Source organism: Pleurodeles waltl, chromosome 6, assembly GCF_031143425.1.
Source record: "Pleurodeles waltl isolate 20211129_DDA chromosome 6, aPleWal1.hap1.20221129, whole genome shotgun sequence".
Classification (NCBI taxonomy): domain Eukaryota; kingdom Metazoa; phylum Chordata; class Amphibia; order Caudata; family Salamandridae; genus Pleurodeles; species Pleurodeles waltl.
In genome coordinates this window covers 1,188,707,705-1,188,730,095 of record NC_090445.1, presented here as the reverse complement: position 1 = coordinate 1,188,730,095, position 22,391 = coordinate 1,188,707,705, and the positions used below count along the sequence as shown (strand labels likewise).

At 41.0% G+C, this 22,391-nt stretch overlaps 1 protein-coding gene across 1 annotated transcript in view; it reads left to right on the top strand.

The window, feature by feature from the left end:
- TLL2 (tolloid like 2) overlaps window positions 1-22,391 on the top strand; it is a 1,863,287-nt gene that overhangs the window by 1,729,175 nt on the left and 111,721 nt on the right. Inside the window, exons 19-20 of the mRNA XM_069240439.1 lie at window positions 1,685-1,898; window positions 12,441-12,691. Coding sequence (XP_069096540.1) covers window positions 1,685-1,898; window positions 12,441-12,691 — 465 coding nt within the window. The remainder of the gene's footprint in view (window positions 1-1,684; window positions 1,899-12,440; window positions 12,692-22,391) is intronic.

Genomic DNA, 22,391 nt, shown 5'->3' with positions numbered 1-22,391 from the left:
TCTAACAAACTATTCAGTTCCCATTACAAAAACAAAATTGCAACGCTAGTGGGACATAATACCCTTTCATGAAAAGTAATGGAGTGGACAGACAACCTACTCTCTCGACATTACTTTTTAATACGCATTATATAAAATATTGGTAACCTGAGGCCGGTTAAAAAATAAATAAATAAGGGTTTCATTGTATTGTTTGCTGTCTGGTATTTTTAGTCCCATGACTGTACAATGCTCAATATACTTGAAACAATGTGCTAGGACTTAACATCAGTTATTTATAAAAATGTGTAAAATAATTTTTATTGAATGTTTTATGTTAGTTTGTATGATTCATGCAAACTATTAAATTAAAATCACACAAAATAATTGTAGGGAAACGACTGAATCCCCAACGTGATCTTGAAATAGCATTAAATGTTGGGAAGAAGCATATCTGACTGACCCGCCTCTATTGAGTCAGGTAGGACTCTGAATGGACAGCATTCTTGTAGACTCTTAGTGTTGGAGTACCTACCATACAGAGGTGCTAACTGCAAGCATCCAAAGCCAACAAGAGAGCTTAAATTATAAATTATTGCTGCAATGAAGGTTGGACCAGCCTACTGCTGTTTTTCGCCCTTGCTGTAGGCAAATCAGCAACCCACAAACAACCCAAAATAGAGGCTAAGGTCTCCACGTAAAGTGGTACAGCAACTTGTTATCACACTATGGACTAAACTGATGAGCTGCTGAAAAAGTTTCAAATGTGCTATTTTCAATAGATGCATTGTCATGAGTACACGAGGAGGTGTTATCATATGTCCACGGTGCCACAATGAGATGTTAACATGAGCCTGCATAAAACTGGAAACATCTACCAGCATTCAATTGTACAGGGATTTCCAATTTAGTTATTGTTTTCATGATTTACCAAAGTAGGGCCTAGGACTAAGGGACATTCAGCTAGATCGATTATTGCATAGCCCATAAACTAGGTTTGGCAAGGATTTTTGGTATGAGACATTTATTGACATTGGGGTTTGTTGTCAATTTCACATTCACAGACAGTTCTTTTTTTTTTTTTGCTACATTAAACTACTGTTAGCTGATTTTGGATCTGTGTTCTGTATTTTTATCCATCTACCTGTCCCCTTGTATTCATTCACTTAGCCTGTCCAAACCCTATTTGGTTACATGTAGCTAATAAATTGCCTTACTTTAAAATTCACTCAACTTTGATTGCCCATAATTTTGTTTACAGCCTTACCAGAAAGTGAGTGACTGCAACTTGTAGAAATTGATGTTGTAGCTATCTAAGTTCAGTCTGATTCTTTCTTTCTTTGATGACCATTCTCTGAGAGATTTTACTTTTCTTTCCTGACATCACATCTCTAAATAAAAGGTGGGGGGGGTCAAACTCGACATGTAACCTAACACCTACAGAAGCTAGTAGGACAGAAACTACTCCAGAACACATTTGGGAAATAAAGAACAACTTAAGTTCTGCTTGAGGATGTGATGTATTGGTACTTTTCTGACTTATCCACGTGTCACTCAAAAAACTAATGATCTAGTTTGTAAATTGTATGAACATAATAATCGAGAAAGTGTAATCTTATTTTACAATCCACTTAACATGGACTTTTTTAATGGTGTGTTAACTATTGGCCAACGTTGTGATTGTTGTTTACTTCCTTCCTCACAGGTCTTTAATGATTTTGAAATAGAACAGCATCAGGAATGTGCCTATGATCACCTGGAACTATACGATGGTCCAAACAGCAAGTCGCCTTTTCTTGGTCGTTTTTGTGGCAGCAAGGCACCAGATCCTGTTGTGTCAACAACTAACAGAATGTTCCTCAGGTTTTATTCGGATGCCTCTGTTCAAAGAAAAGGATTCCAGGCCAAGCACAGCACAGGTGCATTGTGCATAAATAGCAACTATATTGTTTACTTACATTTTCTAGCAGTGTAGCATCTCAGCCAAGTTGTCATATCATCATCAGAAATCAAAGAGGTCTTCACTACTACCCGAATACTTATCCCACAGTCTTTGTTACGCTCTTCCTCTTCACAGGCCTTAAAGAAGTGATTTACCTTTGCCACCCTTATTAGATAGAGTAGCACCTTGTTGCCACATTAAATGAATGTTCTTGCAAAATGTAAATAATCAATTTGATCTTGTGTTTTCTTTGTTTCTCATCTATGTTAGAGGGACACTTTCAAAGAGAGGTCCTGGATCCTCTCTCTTACCATTCTAATACGGACATCGTGCTGTAGTGCTAAGAAAGGGGTGGGGGGGAGGGGTGGTTAGGGGCTGAACTCGATAGACTGTTAGGTCTATGAAACTGGTACTGTGCTTGACTCCCTTCTACAGACAAACTGTTTCCAGTCCATAGAGATAACTTAGTTATTTACTGATCTCTTTTTCATGTCTCCGTGAGAAAGAAAATGTCCATCAGCTGCCATGTTTGGCTTTTTGCTTTACCCCTACAGTATGACAAACACCATTCCAGAATGAAAATATAAAAATAAAATGTTGCAGTAGTGCTTTTCCCAGAATCAATTTTTTTTGTCAGGTTCCAAAAAAAACGGACCTAGAACCCAGGGTTCCAGGTTTTAAAGCCAGCTGCTCATCCAGTAGACCTCATGTCCTCTAATTGTTCACCCAGAAAACACATCCCATGCAGTGTTCACAGTTTGTTTCCTCCTGTTATTGAGCTGGTCTACCATCATAAGAGCCAGGGAAGCATGTACAGAAGACAGAATCACAGTAATAATTGTAGATGCAGAAAAAGTATCTCTCTCGTGATGTTTGGAATACTTCTTTTGTCTCTGTACCTCGCTTGTAATTTATGTATTTATTGGTAACTTGCTAAGCACCATGTTCTGCTTGGAGGCGGCTTTAGGGTGCGTTTTAAACAGCAAGTATTTCTTGATAAAGAAACAGATATTTTTTATATCAGTGTTTACTTCTTATTAGCATGTACACACTTCAGAGAATGCATAGCACGAGCACTGCAATCAGGCACACTATATACAAGAACATAGGCAAATTAAGAATGCTGGCAGTGGTACATGCCACCTAACAGGAGTACATCATCTTTAACACTGTTGCCACTATCTCATTTACCAGTTGGCTTGGATTCGACATCCCCAAATGACGTCCACCTCACAATACCCTTACTCTTTCGTCAGCACTTCTGCTATGTCCACTCGTGCTCCTGTCAGCAATACCGAACATGAAACATCAGTCACTGTTCTTTAACTTGACTCTAGTGTCTACTTCAGATGTGATGTCACAAGGCCACATATGGTGCCAACCAGCACTCAGACACCAGTTCCTGTCCTTATTCCCCACACCTTTACAGTCGGAAATGAGAGGGACAAAATTGTTTGGAATGCAGTACAGAAAGCTATGTTGGAAACATATTAAACGTGCCAGATTTCTCAGATGGAGAAGGCAAGCGTGTCAGTAAGGAATATGGAACTAATATTACCAGACTTAAGTAGCATTTTTCTTATGGATAGTTCTGCCTGCAGACTCCTCACCAGGAGACTGTTGAACCAAGAAAGACTTGGTATAATGTCACTTCAAAGTGACCGTCCATGCAGACCTCACAGTAAATTAAGTAATTCCTTGTAAAGGTGTGAACAGAAGCCTACGCCACAACCCAGCTGATACCCAGGATAGCAACCTCCCTCAACAGTGCTGATAAAAACTTTATTTGCCCTGATGGAATTAGCCCTGACATTCTCAGGGGCACGTTTTATATAAAATATAGCAGATCTTAGTGCAAATAACAATCCACCATGGATTAGTCAGTTTCTGGGTCCCCTTACCCTCTTTGGAGCCATTTTAGTCAGTGAGATCCAAACAGCTAGGCAATATTGTCGAGTTCAATCAATGTAAAACTGTAATCTCTTTATTGATCCATGCAGTGCAGCCTCCTCTCCTCTTTGGCAAGATGCAGAGGCAGCTAGAACAATGGTAAGGTAATACATTTATCAACGTGAAACATGGGTAACACTATAAAAAAGTGAAGCCTACCAGGGTTTCTGAAAATAAAGATATGAAGAATGGATGCATACAGAAACATTGACAAAGAGAAACAGTCACAAGGGGAAACTGGGAGTGGGCACATAAAGTGCCCTTCAAAGCATTTCCAGAGGCTCTGGGAGGATACCCCTCCCATGCCTGTAACACCTATTTCCAATGGCAGAGGGTGTAACACCCCTCTCCTAAAGGAAATGCATTGTTCTGCCTTCCTGGGATTGAGCTGCTCAATCCCCAGGAGGGCAGAAACCTGTCTGTGACGTGGCAGCAGCTGTGGCTGCAGTGGAAACCTCAGGGAGCTGGTTTGACAGTACTGGGGGTCCATGGTGGAGCTCCCAGGGTGCAGGGTATTGGTCCCCCCAATCCCAGATTTGGATTGGGGGTTCGATTTCACAATCTTAGACACCTCACATGGCCATATTCTGAGTTACCATTGTGAAGCTACATATAAGTATTGACATATATGTAGTGCACGCTTATAATGGTGTCCCCACACTCACGAAGTACGGGAAATTGGTCCTGGACAACGTGGGGGTCACCTTTGCTGGTGCAATGGTGCCCTCACACACAGTAACTTTGCACCGAGCCTTCAGTAACTAAAGGTTAGACTTATAAGTTACCTGGTGCAGTGAAAATGGCTGTGAAATAGTGTGTGCACTATTTCACTCAGGCTGCAGTGGCAGTCCTGAAAAAAGTGTTTGTATGAGCTCCTTATGGGTGACAAAAGAAATGCTGCAGCCCATAAGGATCTCCTAGAACCCGCAATATCCCTGGGTACCTAGGTACCATATACTAGGGACTTATAAGGGGGATCCAGTGTGCCAACCTGAATTGGAATATTGAGTCGCTAAACTATAGTGACAAATGTGGTAAATAGAGAGATCATAAGCACTGGAGTTCTGGTTAGCAGAACTCCAGTGACACAGTCAAGCATACTAACAACACATATAGGCCACAAACTATGAGCACTGGGGTCCTGGCTAGCAGGATCCCAGTGAGACAGTAAAACCACACTGACAAACAGGCCAAAAAAGGGGGTAGCCATGCTAGAAGAAAGCCACCTTCCTACACCCACTCGTCCATGACGAACAGGAAGCGTGCCAGTATCTGAAGGCAAAGTTTTTGAGTTGATGCAGAAAAAAACCAGTTGAAGAGTAAAACAATTGCACTCTGAAGATGGCCCACTGTCAGCCTCAAGTCAGTGATCCACAGAAATAAGCGTGAAGACATGTGCCGCAAACTGATAGTGAGTGAAACCTCTGTGTGAGAATGCACAAGCAATATATGCAGTATGCTGACATTATACCGAATGATTATGTTCTCCAAACACAGGGATAAAAGGACCAGTGCATGGGAAACAATAGAAAACATCTCCTTGTGGAATAAGCAGTGCAGGACATTAAGATAAAAATTGGGTAGCAACCCCATCTTTTTGGGGGTCTTTGAAAATTGGAAGTAGGAACCATGCTCCCACTTGTTCTCTGAACCAGCTCTGTTGTACCTTTCCTCAGAATAGGGGAGATATTATATGGCATGGCCGGCTGAGGAGACAGAAATACAGGATGGATGAGGGTGAGAACTTCTATAAAGGGAGGATATGTCCCTGAGTATTGTGTAGAGGACCTAGTGGCTGATAGTGATATATTGCCAGAGCGTCAGACAGAAGGGTACCCCCTTGGTACAGGGTGCATGTGCTCTTATGAGGATGCATTAAAATAGTTTCTAAATAAAGCAGAGGAAAACGGCTGCAGTTGTTGGGCTTTGCGCTTTGCCAAGACCCCACCTCCCACCAGATCACCTACCCACGCATATAGCCATGAAAAACACATTTGGCTCACAGTGAGTCTAAAAAAGATGATGTTGCCAGAAAGACAGAACTCTCAATTAGCCTTTGAATTTTCCAAAAGTCTGCTGGATGTGGCAAGCAAAGGTAACCAAGCCCCAATTGTAAGTAGTTGTGTGACTGTATTTAAATCTCTTCTAAGCCAAAGTGATTTAAGAATTTTCTTGGTGGCCTAAATGCATCATAAACTACTTTGGCAAAGTGGTCATTCACATGGTCTGCTTAAAGCAAAAATATAATTTGCACAATATGCCAAGGGCATGGGAATAGCAAGCCAACAGACATGGCATTGCATGAACAAAAAACCACACTCACCACAGAGATCACACTCCTACTTCTTCAACTATTTTGACTGTCTGTAGGGTGGAATGGAGGAAAATAATTTGCGTTCATCTGGGAGCAAGAGGAAACCTGGAATACGAGGCTCCCACATTAAAGGTGAGTGTTAAAATTTCAGATTTCCAAATCCGGACTAGCAGTGGGCAGGTTGCCTTTTAATGGCCAAAGCAGAGATCAGGCTATTCCAAATTTACAAAATAATACTGAGTAGGAGCCTTGTTGTAAAGCAGCAATAGTTCTGGTGTGGAGAAATTGAGCTAAACATTTTTCTATAACTAGGTTAGCCTCAACTTCTGCACCTGGCAAAGACAATTCCAGGACCCCAGCTGCCTAGAATAGGACAACATTAAAAGGAAGATAGTCCTCCAAAGAGGCCACTAAATGACAGTCAACCTCTGCAGAAGAATGCAAGTCACTGGTGTTTTGGAGGTCGAAATACAGATCTCTGTCAGAATCCAAATTGTTCACCTTACTACTGTCACCTTCATCATGGAAGAGGCTGTCTGGAATTTAGATATGAAACATGACCCAAAGTTGGATTTCACTTTATTGTGTGCTTTGGTGAAAATGGCCCTGCTTGTAGGGAATACTGACAGTAGATCCTGAGCTGGTATTGTAGATGACATTGACTTGGTACTGGAGCAGCTGGCAAGGACATTGCGGTGCAGTAATGGATCCTGGGGCCAACATAGTACAATGAGCATCAATGGGTTCACCCAGTGCTGGGGTTGAGTCACCCGTAGAGACACAGTTGGAGATGCTATTGGTGCTTTGGGGTCTGAAGCCTCACTGTTGGAAAATGACCCTCTCGGAAAGGTCACCTCAAACCTTTTTGCCTTCCTCCTCCCCTTTTTCTAACCTTGTTTTTGCTAGATTAGGACTCTGTGGATTTTACCACTGCTGGCTAGTGCAAAAGTGATTGTGCTCTCTCATTAAAACCTGGTAATATTGGCTCATACCCAATTGGCATATTTAATTTACTTATATGTGCCTAGTAAAGTGCACTAGATGTGCCCAGGACCTGTAAATTAAATGATACTAGTGGGCTTGCAGCACTGATTATGCCACCCACGTAAGTAGCCCCTTAACCATGTCTCAAGCCTGCAACTGCAGGGGGTGGGTGTGCGGTTACTGCCACTTTGACTTGGTATTTGAAGCACCTTGCCAAGCACGGAACTCCCCCCTTTTTACATATAAGTTGCCCCTAAGATAGGCCCTAGATAGCCCATAGGACAGGGATGCTATGTGACTAAAAGGTAGGGCATGTGCTTTTGAGATTTACATGTCCTGGTAGTGTAAAACTCCAAACAATTGTTTCTCACTACATTACTATTTTAGAAATGCCACTTTTAGAAAGTGGACATGTCTATGTTGTTACTACTCTGGGTGCCCTACAGCATGTCTTCAATACACATCTGGGCTGGGTGACGGCTACACTTTGTGCATTCTTTCCAAAGAGCCACAAACACAGGAAGGCTAGGTATGGCTGAGTACCTATCTACATACATCTGCATTGTGATGGCCCTTCACTTACACTTTAATAGGTAGTGGCCTGACCCCACACAAAGGACTGATTACCTAGCCAGATAGCCAGGCAGACAGGACTGGGGTGAAAGGGATATTTGAGCACTTCAAAGCCAATGTTTGAAGTATTCCCCCACTTCAAAGGCACATTTGGGTATAAGTACTGGATTGTGAACTGGACCTCTGTCAGAAGAACTGCTGTACAGCTTGAAGGACTCAACCGGAGTGCTTTTCTGGAAGGCCTGCTTTTCTGCTTGTGGCCTTGCTGCCCCCTGAATCTGCTGGAGGAGAGCGGAACTTTGTCTTCTCTCCAAAGTGACTCAAAGAGCTTGCTGGCTTGCTTTCTGTTCCAATAGTCTCTGGGACGTCAAAGACCTCAGCTAGGTACCACTGCTGTGGGACTCTGCCACTCATGAGTTCTGCCACTCTACTTGCGACAACGATAGGCACATGATTGAACCATAGCCTGCCTTGTATGAAAAGCGAGCACCCTGCTTCTGACAGACCCAGCAGTGTTGAGGGAAGCCCTTCCAGCGGGGCCCAACCTGTACTTGGGACCGAGATTGAGCGTTTTACTCCGTGCAAGCCAGAGTGCCCTGCCTCTACACAAGACGTTGCAGCACCCCTGGCAGACACTCAAACGCGACTTGCAGCCCGTCGGCACATGTGCCTTGACGGGCCACAACTCGCCTGTCTGACTGCATTTCTGATGCTGCACAATGTCTTGCCCCGCCTACATCCACAAAGGAGCCGTAATGCAACTCAAGAAGAGTGTTCATTTGCCTTATTTTCAGTTTTATCGTAAAGAACCTAAGAGAAGCATATGTATCTATAGCTTTGTGATTTTACTGCAATAATTGGAAAGCATAAATGGGATTCTTGTTATTTTGTTCATATGTTGCTTATAATATACTAAGCTATTTTTTTAACCTGATGTGGAATATTTTTGTGGTGTTTTCACTGTGTTATTGCACACATACTTTGCACCTTCCCTTCTAAGTTAGGCCTGCCTGCTTGTGCCAAGCTTCCTGAGGGTGAGCACAGGATAATTTAGGTTGTGTTGTGACTTACCTTCACTAGGACTGGAGTCCCTACTTGGACAGGGTGCCTACCACTGCCCACTAGAGGCCCAGTGTCTAACACTTGCCAGTGGAACCCAGAGGAAGTCAGAACGTAGACTAAAAGGCGTTGGTGAATGCTGCCACTTGAGTGGGGTCAGTGCCAGTGGCTGAAAAAAATTGAATTGGGTCTGGTAGCAGGGGATGCAGAGCTGGGCTTCAGCACTAAGCTTTTGCCCTTTAGAGAAAGTATTGTACCCATAGTCAAGGATTGGAGTCTGTGTACAGACCTGCCATCCAGCGATCTGCTCCGTGAACAGAAGTGGTGTCAATGTGACAATGGGTCCCCTAGTCTCGTTCCTGTGTGAGATTCAAAATGTGAGAAGTTGTCAGGTAGGTGTATGTATCAGAGCTACATTTTTGTGCAAGGTTCTATCCTGAAATCAGAAGTAAACAAACAAATGCCACATAATACATCCAAATGCCACAGATAATAAAACAAATCATGAATATTAGTCTGAAAAAAGTTAAACCTATATTGAGGGTGTACTACTGTTTGGTTTAAATTGAGTGTGATTCAAATCATCTACAAACAAAAATCAAAAAAATCATGAATGTCTTAAATATAAAAAAGACTGTCATCTCAAGTTAAATACAAAGAAATCTGGTAAACTATCTCAAAGTAAAGTAAATCTAGAAACTATTTATACAGCAAGGGTTAGGTTGATTTTACAGGACATCAATGTGTGAAAAAGTAGAATTTAAATGAAGATGGAAATTATTATTTTTGCCAAAATACAAAGACAATTTAGTTCATATGCTGTTGAACCATGATGATATCAAGCAATAACATAACAACACAGCTAAAAAAATATCCATGATAGCAAGCCTTGAAATTAAACAGACTACAAAGTCAGCTTGTCCATATCAAAGACAAGGACGATGATCTTGTTTATTCATCTGTGTTGGTTGTTATTTAGGTGACAGTTGCAGATAGCATTGCTGCCCATTTGCTGCAAGGAGTTAACAGATGCTAATTGAACTTCACATCTTTTTGCGCCATTTTCTTTGGCTCTCATCAAAAGTTGAGGACATTAAAAAAATTTAAGTAATGTAAAGGAGAGGGTGCAAAACACTACTAATGGCCTGAGTATGGTGGATTAGTATTTAAATAGTGATTGATTTTGGCATGTAATACTTATTCCAAAATTGTATAGTGCTCAGGGACTACAACACCAATAAAGATTATCACTAGAGAAGTACTCTTCCAAACTTTTGATTAATGAATGCCTTTTGGAGATGGAAATGTATATTTAGCCATGAAGAAAAAGTACACATTATTATTACATTTCAGAAAATTTATGGCTAGAAAAGGTGTTGATTCTTAATCCCCAAAATGACTTAATTTTACTCCTCAATCATATCCCAAGGCTCCTGCCCTTGCTCAGTTACCCTCTGTGAGAAATTGGGTTGTTGGTCGTCAGTAGTGTGATCCCTGGTCAAGCAACAGCCACAATCCCTTGCAGGGTGAGCAACAAAAAGTCACTAATTTAACTTGTGCTTAACCTGAGGTAGCTTAGCACAAAAAACAGTCAGGCTAAACTTGAAGGCAATGTGTTAAGTATTTATGCAGTACACAAACAGCAATAGAGTGGAAACACAACACAATAAATATCCCCAAACCAATTTAGAAAAATAGAGACAATTTTAATAAACTATTTGATACCAAAGCCATCAAAATCCAATTAGTAGAAACAAAGTTATGAATTTTTAAAGATTAAGGTTCCAAAGTGCAAGTCCTCAATTTAGGAAAATGGCCTCCTGGGTACCTTTAACACCACCACCAAGGGTCCAGGAGTGGATGGAGACTTCTTGGATGTCCAAGACTCACTCAGATTGGGTCCAGGTGCGGTTCAACATGGTTGGAGCCTGTCATGTGGCTCTGGCTCTTAAGAGCAGGCCAGAAAAACTAACCTCTGGAAGTCCTGGGTGTAGGTGAAGATGCAGGGCTCCACATCAGGACTGGCCTCGGAAGGTTCAATGCAGGCTCCAGGCAACAAAGCTGTAGTTCTAGATACAGTAGCAGTCTGGCAGAGTGCATACCAGGTCGCAGCAGCAGGCAGTCCTCTGAGAGTCCTTCCTCAGGTCCAGTAGTGAACTGAAGAGTGGGTCTTAGAGCCCTATTTTTATACCCTGGTGTCCTGCTCCTATAAGTTGGGAGAAGTTTCCAGAAGGTTTCGATGAAGTCCCAGGAGTTTCCTGCTTCCCCTGTCCTGGCTCGTATCTGGCTGCAGTGAAAATACAGGGCCATTGAGCCCATTGTGTGGTGGCAGAGCCCAGCTTATTCAAGTGCAAGTGGGGTTGTTCTGATCTCCACCCTCCCATCAAGTTAGGTGATGGCCCATTCAAGCTTTGCTAATTCCACTATTGTGTGACTGTCTGGGGTGAATTCACAAAGTCTCAACTGTGAGTTAAACCCAGTCATGTGACCTCGGGCAGCCTACAGACACTGAGGGATGAACGCAGGAAAATGACAACAGTTTAAAAGTGGCATTTTTAAACCTGTAATGATAAATCTGACTTTACCCTTAAAGAAGGTTTATCATTACAAGTTAATACATACCAAATATGATATATCTACCACCTCTAGTTTAGAAATTACAGTTTACTAATTATATTAAGGAGTCCACAGTGTTACCCTATGTTAGGGGTAGGCCTCACAGTAATGAAAAACGAATTGGGAGTTTTTCACTATTAGACCATGTAAAACTAAAAAGTACATTTCCTACCTTTTAATTACACAGCACCCTGCCCTATGGGCTGCCTAGGGCCTTCCTTAGGGGTGACTTATATGTTAGAAAAGGGGAGTTTAAGGTTTGGCAAGGGGTTTTAAATGCCAAGTCGACATGGCAATGGAAAACTGCCTTTAGGCTGCAATGGCAGGTTTGGGACACGCTTTAAGGTGCTAAGTAAGTGGGTGGCACAATAGGTGCTGCAGGCCCACTAGTAGCATTTAATTTGCAGGACCTGGGTACATGATATACCACTCTACAAGGGACTTACATGTAAATTAAATATTCCAATCAAGTATATGCCAACCAAACCATGTTTTAGGGAGCGAGCACCAGCACTTTAGCACTGGTTAGCAGTCCTAGGGCCAACAAGCAGGTATGAGGAAGGCAAAATGTTTGGGGGTGACCCTGTAGTGAGGGCCATTTCCAACACCCTCTTTTGGTTCACACACTAGAAATACTATCCATACATATATTGTAGCCTAGTTATGAACATGTTGTAACTGTAACTCTATTTCGTTTGTCTGCAACTTATGCCTTCTGTCATTTTGTTTAGGGGAATCCCTAGTATGGCTCATATAAATGCAGTATGATTTATCTCATGCTTTTTTAAATTGTGAATGTGATTAGTCTACATTATGAGAGATTTAATTGTCTTTGACTTATGTATTTGGTTTAATTTGATGTTTTGAAAAATGATTTATATTAGGCTTTATCTTGAGCTTTTAATGTAAATTGTGTATTCAGTAGTGCAAAGCATACCATTTTGTTCTGTTAGAAACCTTTACAGTTATACACTAAATTTTGTGCAATTTTGAAGCAGTCTAAAATGCAAGTTTTTCCTCTAGAATGTGGCGGACGCCTGAAGGCCGAAGTTAAAACAAAAGACCTTTATTCCCATGCCCAGTTTGGTGATAATAACTATCCCGGACAGTCAGACTGTGACTGGGTGATAGTAGCGGATGATGGATATGGGGTAGAAGTGATATTTCAGACTTTTGAAACGGAAGAAGAAGCGGACTGTGGCTACGACTACTTGGAAATCTATGATGGATATGATAACTCAGCACCAAGACTTGGAAGATACTGTGGTTCAGGGGTAGGTTTTAGAAACTGTGTATATTATACTAAATTTTTATTTTCTGAGATAATAATGACAGTTTATGCAATGGGTGGGTATCCTAGTTTCAAAAGATTCTACATTAAATGTAAGACTGGAGAATGTTCAGGCTTCCTAACAATATCACATAGTATAGGTGGGAAATACCTGTAGAAAAGCAATAGTGTAAAAAAGGATCTGGGTTATATTTCAAGTTAGTCCTTTTCATACTGACCTGTTGGTATCACATTTTCACAGTATGGCATCAAAGAATGCACTACTGTCCATTTGTACTACGTCTGTTTTATTTGTGTTTCTTAGAGGTGGACTTTATTAAGAAGACTGGGTAACCAATGTACTAACTGCAAAGGTAAACTGTAAGAATGCAATGTGTTGTCCGTATTGCATCTTCATTTTATTGTTCAAACTGTTGCTGTTACACAGTTGTAATAATTGCTAATGTCATGATGGAAATATGGGTTTGTTGTTTACTGTCTCTTTTGAAGTATTTAGCAAGGAAACAGTGTCAACAAAGAAGTACTGCCACTGACCTCACATCCTGCCATCATAATGTAATTCCACATGGCCAGCTCATATTTTTGGCCAGGCAATAATTTTGATAAACGACCTGAAGGTTTGAGAACTTTCTACAGAGTACTTCTGAAAATATAAAGAAAAGACAGCACCACAGCAAATGATCCTTATACCCCAGACATCTGCTTGCAAACAGAAATTGATCATGGAGTTCAACTACCCAAGGCTATTTTATAATGTTACATTCTCATTTGACCCACACATTTACATAAAACCAGATCTATCTGTTACACTGAATGTTTAACATTTGCCATATTCTAAAGTAGATTATCGGTACATTCAGTATGTTGCTGATTGTGCCATAAAAATATTAGACCATTTAAGATACTTAGATTTTGCAGCATATTAACTGTATACCCCTTTAGTACATTTAGAGGAATAATTGATATTGACTACATCTGTAATAATTATTGCCATTCAAATAACAGTAGTAAAATAAAAGGTTATCATAATCCCGCCATAAAATAAAAATATGCACAATCAAAGAGAAAAAGTGATAAGTATGTTATGAAAAATAGCGATGACCCATCAAAATAGATAGTAAAAAGGGAATTAAATTTACTGTGTCTTCTTCCAAAGCTAAATCCACATATTCACATAGCCAGCTGGAGATATATGTTTAGAACAACCCATACATTTAAGATGTACGTTGGTATTGAGAAGACTATTAGTACCTTTTTCTGCTCCCTCTTATTGTTGAAGCAAGAGAAAAACATATTTAAGATTGTTAAACCCCTTGATGTTGATAACAATCTTTTGGCTGAATTTTTGAAAGCGGTCATTAAATGGAAAGTAGCTAAGGGCATACTTAAAATCTATATTTCATGTACACAGTTTAGGGAAACTGTGGATAAACAGTCTAGATATTTTACATACAAAAATATTTTGACATTGAAGACTGTTTCAATCATATTTCTTAAATAGGGTTATTAAGCTTTGAACTTTCCTTACTTCTCTTTTCAAAATGTTTATTTCATTGAGTTGAACCTTGAAGAGGAGAGGGATGCATCCACAAATCTGCTAAACGTAATGGTACCAGCTTGAATGTGTATGTATATATATATATATATATATATATATATATATATATATATATATATATATATATATATATATATATATATATATATATATATATATAGATGTGCATCCTCATTGATAATTCTTCCAACATGCTTCAGGATTTTAGTGCCTTGGTAACCCAAAGTTAGGCCCATAGGTACTAAAGAAGGAACTCATTAACGTAGTTCAGAGTCAAGAGACATTTGCATGAGTGCCAATTGGAAGCATCAATATTGTTTTCAAGAACTGATTTTCAGAGGCTGTCAACTTTGAAATGTTTTTGTATAAACATTTTTCGGCCCCATATTTGACTTACACAGCTTGATAGCTAGTGATGTTGCTCTGCCATCTCAGTTGTTTGTATAGTTTCTGTGTGATGTGATGGTTGAGCATTACTGTTTTACACATCTGATATTTGCAGATGTCTAGTTGCCCATGTAGTTTATGTCTGACACCTTGTTTAATCTTACACCTTCCAGTAGCATCTTAGATTTATAGGAATTGTGTGGATATTTAGGATGTTTTTATGTTTTCTTAGTGTTACAGTAATCCCCCTAGGGGAACAAAAATGAGAGAAGCAGTTAGGTGAGTGCGCAAGAAATTAATAGGGAGTCATTGGCAGACAATAGAGCTCTTATCTTTGCCACACACATTAGGCTGGATGTGAAACAACACTTTTAGTCTACAGAGAAAGTAAGGTTGGGGCAAGGGACAGCTTTGACATACACATCTAATAACTGTAAATAGTTAAGTTTTTATATTATCATGCACCACATCTAACTTTGATGAAAATATATGCATTTAGACCAATCAACACATTCACCACTTCAACTTTAAGGCATGTATCACTAAATGTCCTCCACATTTTGTCATGAGGAACATTATCAAGTGCTGACTTTGCGTCAATGAATACAATGTATAGGAAGGTTTTCATCAGCACTGCGTATTTTTTAATGAGAAGGTGGCGGTAAAGGGCTATATTGCTGAATGTGTTTTTCTTTAACAGGCAATGTTTTCACATTTGTGTTGAAATATCTAGTGACACAAACCGACTATTTCAACAATATCGAGAAATATGATCCCTAATTCGAGAGATTTCAGTTTAAGCTCACCATCTGATTTGAGTATACATGAGTGCACTGTAGAGAGAGGCCAGTTTTTGATACATAAATGTGACCCCATTCCAACCTTTTTCGAGTGTTTGGTAAAGTACCAGTGTTAGACCACGGCCACTTCAGAACTCTGCTATATAAAAAACTATAGTTCAGAAGGCATTAGAGACAGAAATAAACATTCATGATTACTGTTAACTTATTTTGTACGGCTACATTGTAACCTAGATGGTTACTAAGGGCCTGATTTAGAGTTTGGCGGAGGGGGTTACTCCGTCACAAATGTGACGTTTAGCCCGTTCACCGTATTACAACCTCATTATAGCCTATGGAGATCGTAATACAGTGGACAGGATGACTGTCACGTTTTTGAAGGAGTAACACTGCCGCCAAACTTTGAATCAGGCCGTAAGTCTTTTCAAGTCTTCTCAAGGTCAAGATATGAAGCTCTATGCCCACTACAGACCCACATCTCATGTATGATGATCAAACTGGTTAATTGGACTGACGGAAGTGTAACATTTTCAGCAGAAGCGACTCCTCCATTAGGACAGAGGAGCCTTCCCTCCTCTGCTTAAAATGCCCCCCAAGAATGAAAATTAAACTTGTAATAAAGTTAATTTATTACCGTAATATTTTACATCATCCCATCCTGAACCGAGTGTCAGTGCATATTTTAAAGTGTGCATGTTTTTCTGTCCGACTGTCTTGCGACGGCCAGCCAGACGTGCATTTTAAAGTTCTCTACCCTAGCTGTCTTAAGTCACCTTAGTTGGAGAAAGCACAGGTCTCTAGTGCTCTTGCGAGCGCTGACAGAGACCGCACCCTCTTATCCTGGCGATTCTCTCTTGCTGGTTAGCAGCATGAGAGCAGCGCCAGGATTGCTTAATGGAATTTGCTGGAGACCAGAGCCAGGAAGATGTTGGATGTTGTGCAGCGAGCAGGGTAAGTGTTTTTTTCTTTTTATTCACGCAAACCACTCACCTTGCATGCATCAACAACAAATTTGCATTCCCCTCCACACTGCCTACATGCCAACCACTGCTGATTTTCAGGTTACAAACAACAAAGGAGAAATGGCTCACTTTTCTCCTCCCTTATTAGATCACCATAATCAGTCAGCCGTTCAAGTGAATTTTTAAAAACACCAGATATTAGTACATTTTATGTTTTTTACATAGTCACAACAAAATATCTTTTAATGTCATAGTAAACTATTCACCCTTAGTCTTGATCCTCCTCATAAAATATGAAGGGCCTAGATGTAGTGAGCACTTTTTTGTTGACAAACCCTGCAATTCCCAAAATTAATTGGTTTCCAAATACAACTGGTTGATGTGCTGTTTACTAAATTCATTTTGTGACCATTTTTAATCACAATTGGGAGAGAGAGTGAAAGGAGTGTCCCTCTTCTAACTGTAAGGTCTACTGATATGTGTCAAAAGTTTGTTACTGTAGTTTCAAACCATTGGAATGTTACCAACACCACAATGAAGGATTCAAAATGGGTAAGCTGCCACCAGGGGACAACTTCCAATTTGGGGTTCATATCAGGTGGCCGCAATGAGAGCTGCTGGAATTCTCTCCCAATTGCATTCTTAAATGGGCAACCTTTTTCTTTAAGAAACAGCCCTTGTTTGTTTTAGGAACATGAGCTGATTTAAAATAAACAAAAAATGTTTTCCCTTTGAGATTGGTAATGCAGAGATGGTGGCCTGCTGTCCCTGCAGGCCAGCTAAGTCTATGTGCATGGGCAAAAGTATGGAGTCACAAATAGCAGCCAGACTAATTACAATTTTTCTAAGGCAGATTGTTTTGCGAAACCCTGCAAATCGGAAATTTATGTTGCAACCTAATAGTGCATAGGTCACTCTCAGATTGTATCCCCATTAGCAAATCAGCAGGTGGGCAATTTGCACATTCTTATTTTGCGAATGTGACATCAGGCCTGTGCAACCCTTAGAAACACTAATAGAGAAGCTGCAGACCAAGGGAACTTGCTGGTATTATAGAAATTGATGATTGAGCAGAACGCTAATCCAGACAGATAGGCTCGTAAAAGCTGCTTCCTTTGACAGTTGTTTCTGTTTTAAAGTAGCCCAGCATCAACATTGGGGTAATACCCAGGGTTCCTGAAATAAGCAAATACACAATACTAGTACAGTTAGTATCACCTGGGCCCTTCAATTTCTGCTTAAGACTAAAATGGGCTTCATTATATAAAAGCAAATTTAAGAGTATTGTCAGTGATGGTGGGAGGCACCTGAGTGGCAGCTTCAGATGACTGAGACTATAACGAATTAGATCCATGGAGAACAGAGATTAGATTCAGTCACTCTCATTTACGATGGTTTTAATTAATTATTTGTGGGCAACCCTCAATCATGAGCGTCCCAGCTGGTTGTGACAGCTCTCTTGGCATTGGCAGTAACAAGGTAGTTAATTTTTTGTTTTTTTTTGTTTTTACAAATAAGCTGAATATTGGTAAAGTTAGATGAACTTCTCTTTTCAGTAATCAGAAGTCACTCCATTAGTAAGTGCTATATGAAGGTCAGCAGGACCAACAGAACTGAAAATAAAAAGCTAGGAATGTAGGCTTGTATAACAGTGTGGCAATACCTCACATTGCTAGTCTATTAAATGGTTTTGGTGATAAGGGAGTCAGGGTCCTCAACCAGTGAATGTGAGAGTTAGGGCGCTCCCCTCAAACTTTCATCTTTCCACTTTGAGGACCACAAGTTCCTTATCAAGTTTACATAACTGGTTCTCAGAAACAGATGGAGAACTCATTTGGTGTCCCTAGTGGATTTTGATGAGACAATCTTGGACCTGAAAAAAACCAGCATTGCTAGATATAGGACTATTGAAGCAAGTATGGCTTAATTTACAGGTCTCCTCTATGCTACCAGAGAACTCAGAAGGAGTTGGATGAGCTTTGGATTGTGCATCAACAGCCTATTTCCTAGTTTCATTCTCAATTATATGTTTTTACAAACTATCTTTATTGTCACCACACATGTGAGCAGCAATTCATGGTTCACAGTTTTGGAGATTACTATTTAAAGAAGTGAGAACTTGTAATGAAGGTTTCCTCTGCAGGCATTAACATTGGTATCATGTTTATCACAACATATGAGGTTGTTAATTTAATTTGTGATGCTGAACACTCAACCTTGTGTTATAATTAATGTATTAATCTGAGTTTACTGTTCAAATTGATGATAACAGGCAAACTTCAGAAATGCTGGGGAGACCCCGTGCTTTTGTACTGACTGTTCTAGATATGCTGGAAGCTGTATTGATTTGAGTCAGGCCCTCCGTCTCCTTTTCTGTAGATACTCTACTGGATGAAGAAGGGTGCTACGTATTTGTGGACTACTTTCTAGGTAGCACTCCAGTATTAATGTGGGTAGAGTGTACTCATCGAATGTGGGTCAGCTAAATTTTTTGGCAAGATTGTCTGTTCTACTTCTTCATCTGTCTCATCTCCCATTGATTATTGGAGGGGAACTCAAGTGCATATTAGAGACCGAACGTGCCCCAAATGCAAGTCCTTCTGTGCCTGGACCTCACCAGGACCCCTGGCCCTGCAGAGAGCCACAAGTACTCCTCTGACAAAATCCTTAACCTAAGGCCGAAGCCCCGGAACAACCACTGCAACTATCTGATAGAGACCTCTAGTTGCAGATTCCTTACCTTTGAATTTCTCCCAGGCGTCAGACTGGATCCGGGGATTTTTCTTCGAGCAATACCCTTGTGCGTCGGTAGGTGGCGTCGGTCGACTCTGCAGGCGCCGTTGGCTCAAAGGGAGTACACATTAAATAAGTAAGGGCAAGATTGAGGTCTCCCTGAGGCATGATAAATGGAGTGGGAGGAAATAAATGGGTGAGACCTTTTAGGAATCTACTCACAATAGGAGATTTAAAGAGTGAGGACTGATCAGGTAACCTAAGAAAGGCCAAAATGGTAGATACATATCCTTTAAGGGTGCCCAAAGCAGAGCCCTGCTGGGCCAAAGGAAGAATGAACAAAAGAACCTCAGATAGAGGGGCAGAGAGGGGATCAACAGATTTGTTGGTGCACCATGCCACAAATTTATGCCAACTACAGCCGTATACCGTTTTGGTGGAGGGACGCCTGGCTGCCAAGATAACAACACAGACTTCGGGTGGGAGATCAAAAGTCGTCAACTGTCGCCACTCAATCTCCACGCATGAAGGCCGAGATTGGACAGGTTCGGGTGGAGAACCGTCCCCTGCTGCTGCGACAGGAGTTCCTCCCGAAGATGCAGTCTTTGTGGAGGATCGATGGCCATACTCAATAGCTCTGGATACCATACTCTCCGTGCCCAGTCCGGATCCACCAAGATGACTTGGGCCTGGCCGTTCCTGATCTTCTTGAGAACTCTGGGCAGAAGTGGTATAGGCGGAAAGGCGTAAGGTAGCCCGGCGTTCCATTTGAGATGAAAAGCTTCTCCGAGCGAGCGCCGCCTTGGAAACTCAAATGTACAAAATTGCTGACATTGCGCGTTCTCTGAGGAGGCGAACAGACACTGCTATTCAATCATTAGAAGTGACATAGCTAGACCCTAGAGGATTGACTCTGACGGGGGCCCCTGTGACGCAGTGATGGTAGTCTTCAAAGACAAAGAGTTAGCAGATGGTCTGTTGGCTACTGATCAACAAACTTCTTGTAATGCCAGCATGCAAAGGTATAGACCCCAAGGTATTACTGAACCCCAATCCACCTGGATAAATGCTGTTACCACTAAAGAACAGGGTAATCCCGCACCTATGGAGTACAATGGAACTTCTGACTAGGAGCACAGAAACTGTCAAGCTCTAAGTTGGAGAAGGGTGGCAATTGGGGGGGGGTGTAATCTTGGACCAAGAGCCTGGGGTGTCAAATACACCCTTGGACCTATCAAAAGAAAGATGTGGTACCTCAACGGTGTAGCATGGATATCCATGCCTTAATGACAAATCAATGGGCAATTAACAGGAGGCATACACCAGAGGTTGTTTTTAGTATACCACCTAATGGAGTCTAGGGGATTTTGTTAGCCCCTTTGTACCAAATGACATTCTTGTCCTGGGATGTTGCAGGGATCAGCAATAAGCTCTCAGAATCAGACTGCCGTCATTTTATGGATGCACATGCTTATTCCAGGAGACTTGGGGCCAAATGTATGAACATTTGGAATTGAGATTTTCTAATTGCGATTCTATGCGAAATGAAATTAGGAAATTGCAATTCCAAAAGTAGGAAACTCCATTGAGTTTCTTTTGAGATTCCCGGTGGGTCACAGATAGACCTATCTCATTAATATTAATGAGGTAGGTCGCTACTTGCGACCCACTGGGAATCGCAAAAATCACAGGGATGGTGGCCTGCTGGTGTCAGTTTCATTTTTTTAAGAGCAAGCAGTGGTCCTCGGACCGCTGCCTGCTCTTAAAAAACGTTTTCGCATGCATTCACAAAGGAGTGGGCTCCCTTGGGGACCCCTTCACCTTTGCGAATGGGTGAGCACCAGTTTGAAATTGGTGCTAACTGTGATTGTTTTGTGACCGCATTCACGGTCACAAAACAATCATACATACCATATAGATTAGGTATTAGGAAGGGATGCCCTGGACATGCTCCTTCCTAATACCAAATCGCAAAACCCAAATTGCGATTCGGTAACAAGTTACCGAATTGCAGTTTGGGCTTTGTACATACCAAAAAGCATTTTTCTAGTCACAAACGGGCTGTTTGTGCGAATCGGCCTGTTTGCGACTAGAAAAAAAGCTTTTTTACATGTGGCCCTTGGTGCCTTACCCCCATTTATAGATATCGGTATATGTCGGTGTATGTAAATGTAATTAACTCAAGCATTTGTAGACCTTCGGGGGGGAGGTGGGGATTAGTAATTCGGGTTAAAACTTCTCTGCAATGTACAATTAGTCGTAGTCCATTGACTCGCTCGATGTATTAACAATTAGTATGGTGCTCCCGACAGGTATGTCCTTGAAAATGTTTAATGTGTACAACCGGGAGAAATCCAACAAAGCAGAGTCACTGGCAATTAATCAGCACCTCAGGACGTGGTTATTACGGTTGCACTTGCAATCTCCTACTCCCCTGGGGCTAGGGTATGAGTGCTATGAAGACTCGCAAGGCTCATATAAGAATATTTTTTTAAGTCTTTTAATCTTTCTAAACAATGTTTTTAAACACTCAGATGATTCACTCAAATGAATTTACATAACATACGTTTCGATGTTTTGAAATAAGGTTTTGAAGCAGTCCCGGTGTACCGAGCGAGAAGTGCATGTGTGAGCGCACCTTATTGTCCAAGTTGTACAATGATTCTAATGGCTTTTAACTTTTTATGTATTTTATTGTAATTGATTTGTGTTTGTTCAACTTTTATGATGTTGATGGTTGAAATACATTTAATATGATGATAAATCTCTATAACAGAGCAGGAAGCAGAGCAGTCCGTAACTTTGCTGCATGTAAAGTTCCATGACTAGATGGGCTTCATATTGAGTTTTACAATAACTATTTAGACATCTTAGCTCCGCGGCTGGGCTGGCAGAGTTTTATAACCTATCCCAGAGAGGAGGACAAATAACTCCTTCAGTTCGACAGACCCTATTGGTCTCTAGTCCTAAACCGGGCCGTGACCCGCTAGATGTTGCCACTTACAGGCCCTTGGTCATCCTAAACAACAATAGGATTTTAAATGAAATCTTGGCCATGAGACTGTTACTGCCTCTGCCACAGTTAATCAACCCTGGCAAAATGGCTTTCTTCCAGGGAAATCCACATCAATTAGTTTGCGCCAGATTCAAAGATGGTTGGAAATTGGACCGATGAATGGCCCTGTAGTAAATTCCTCATTTTAGATCTAGGAAAAGCACTTGATATGCTTGACTGAGATTACA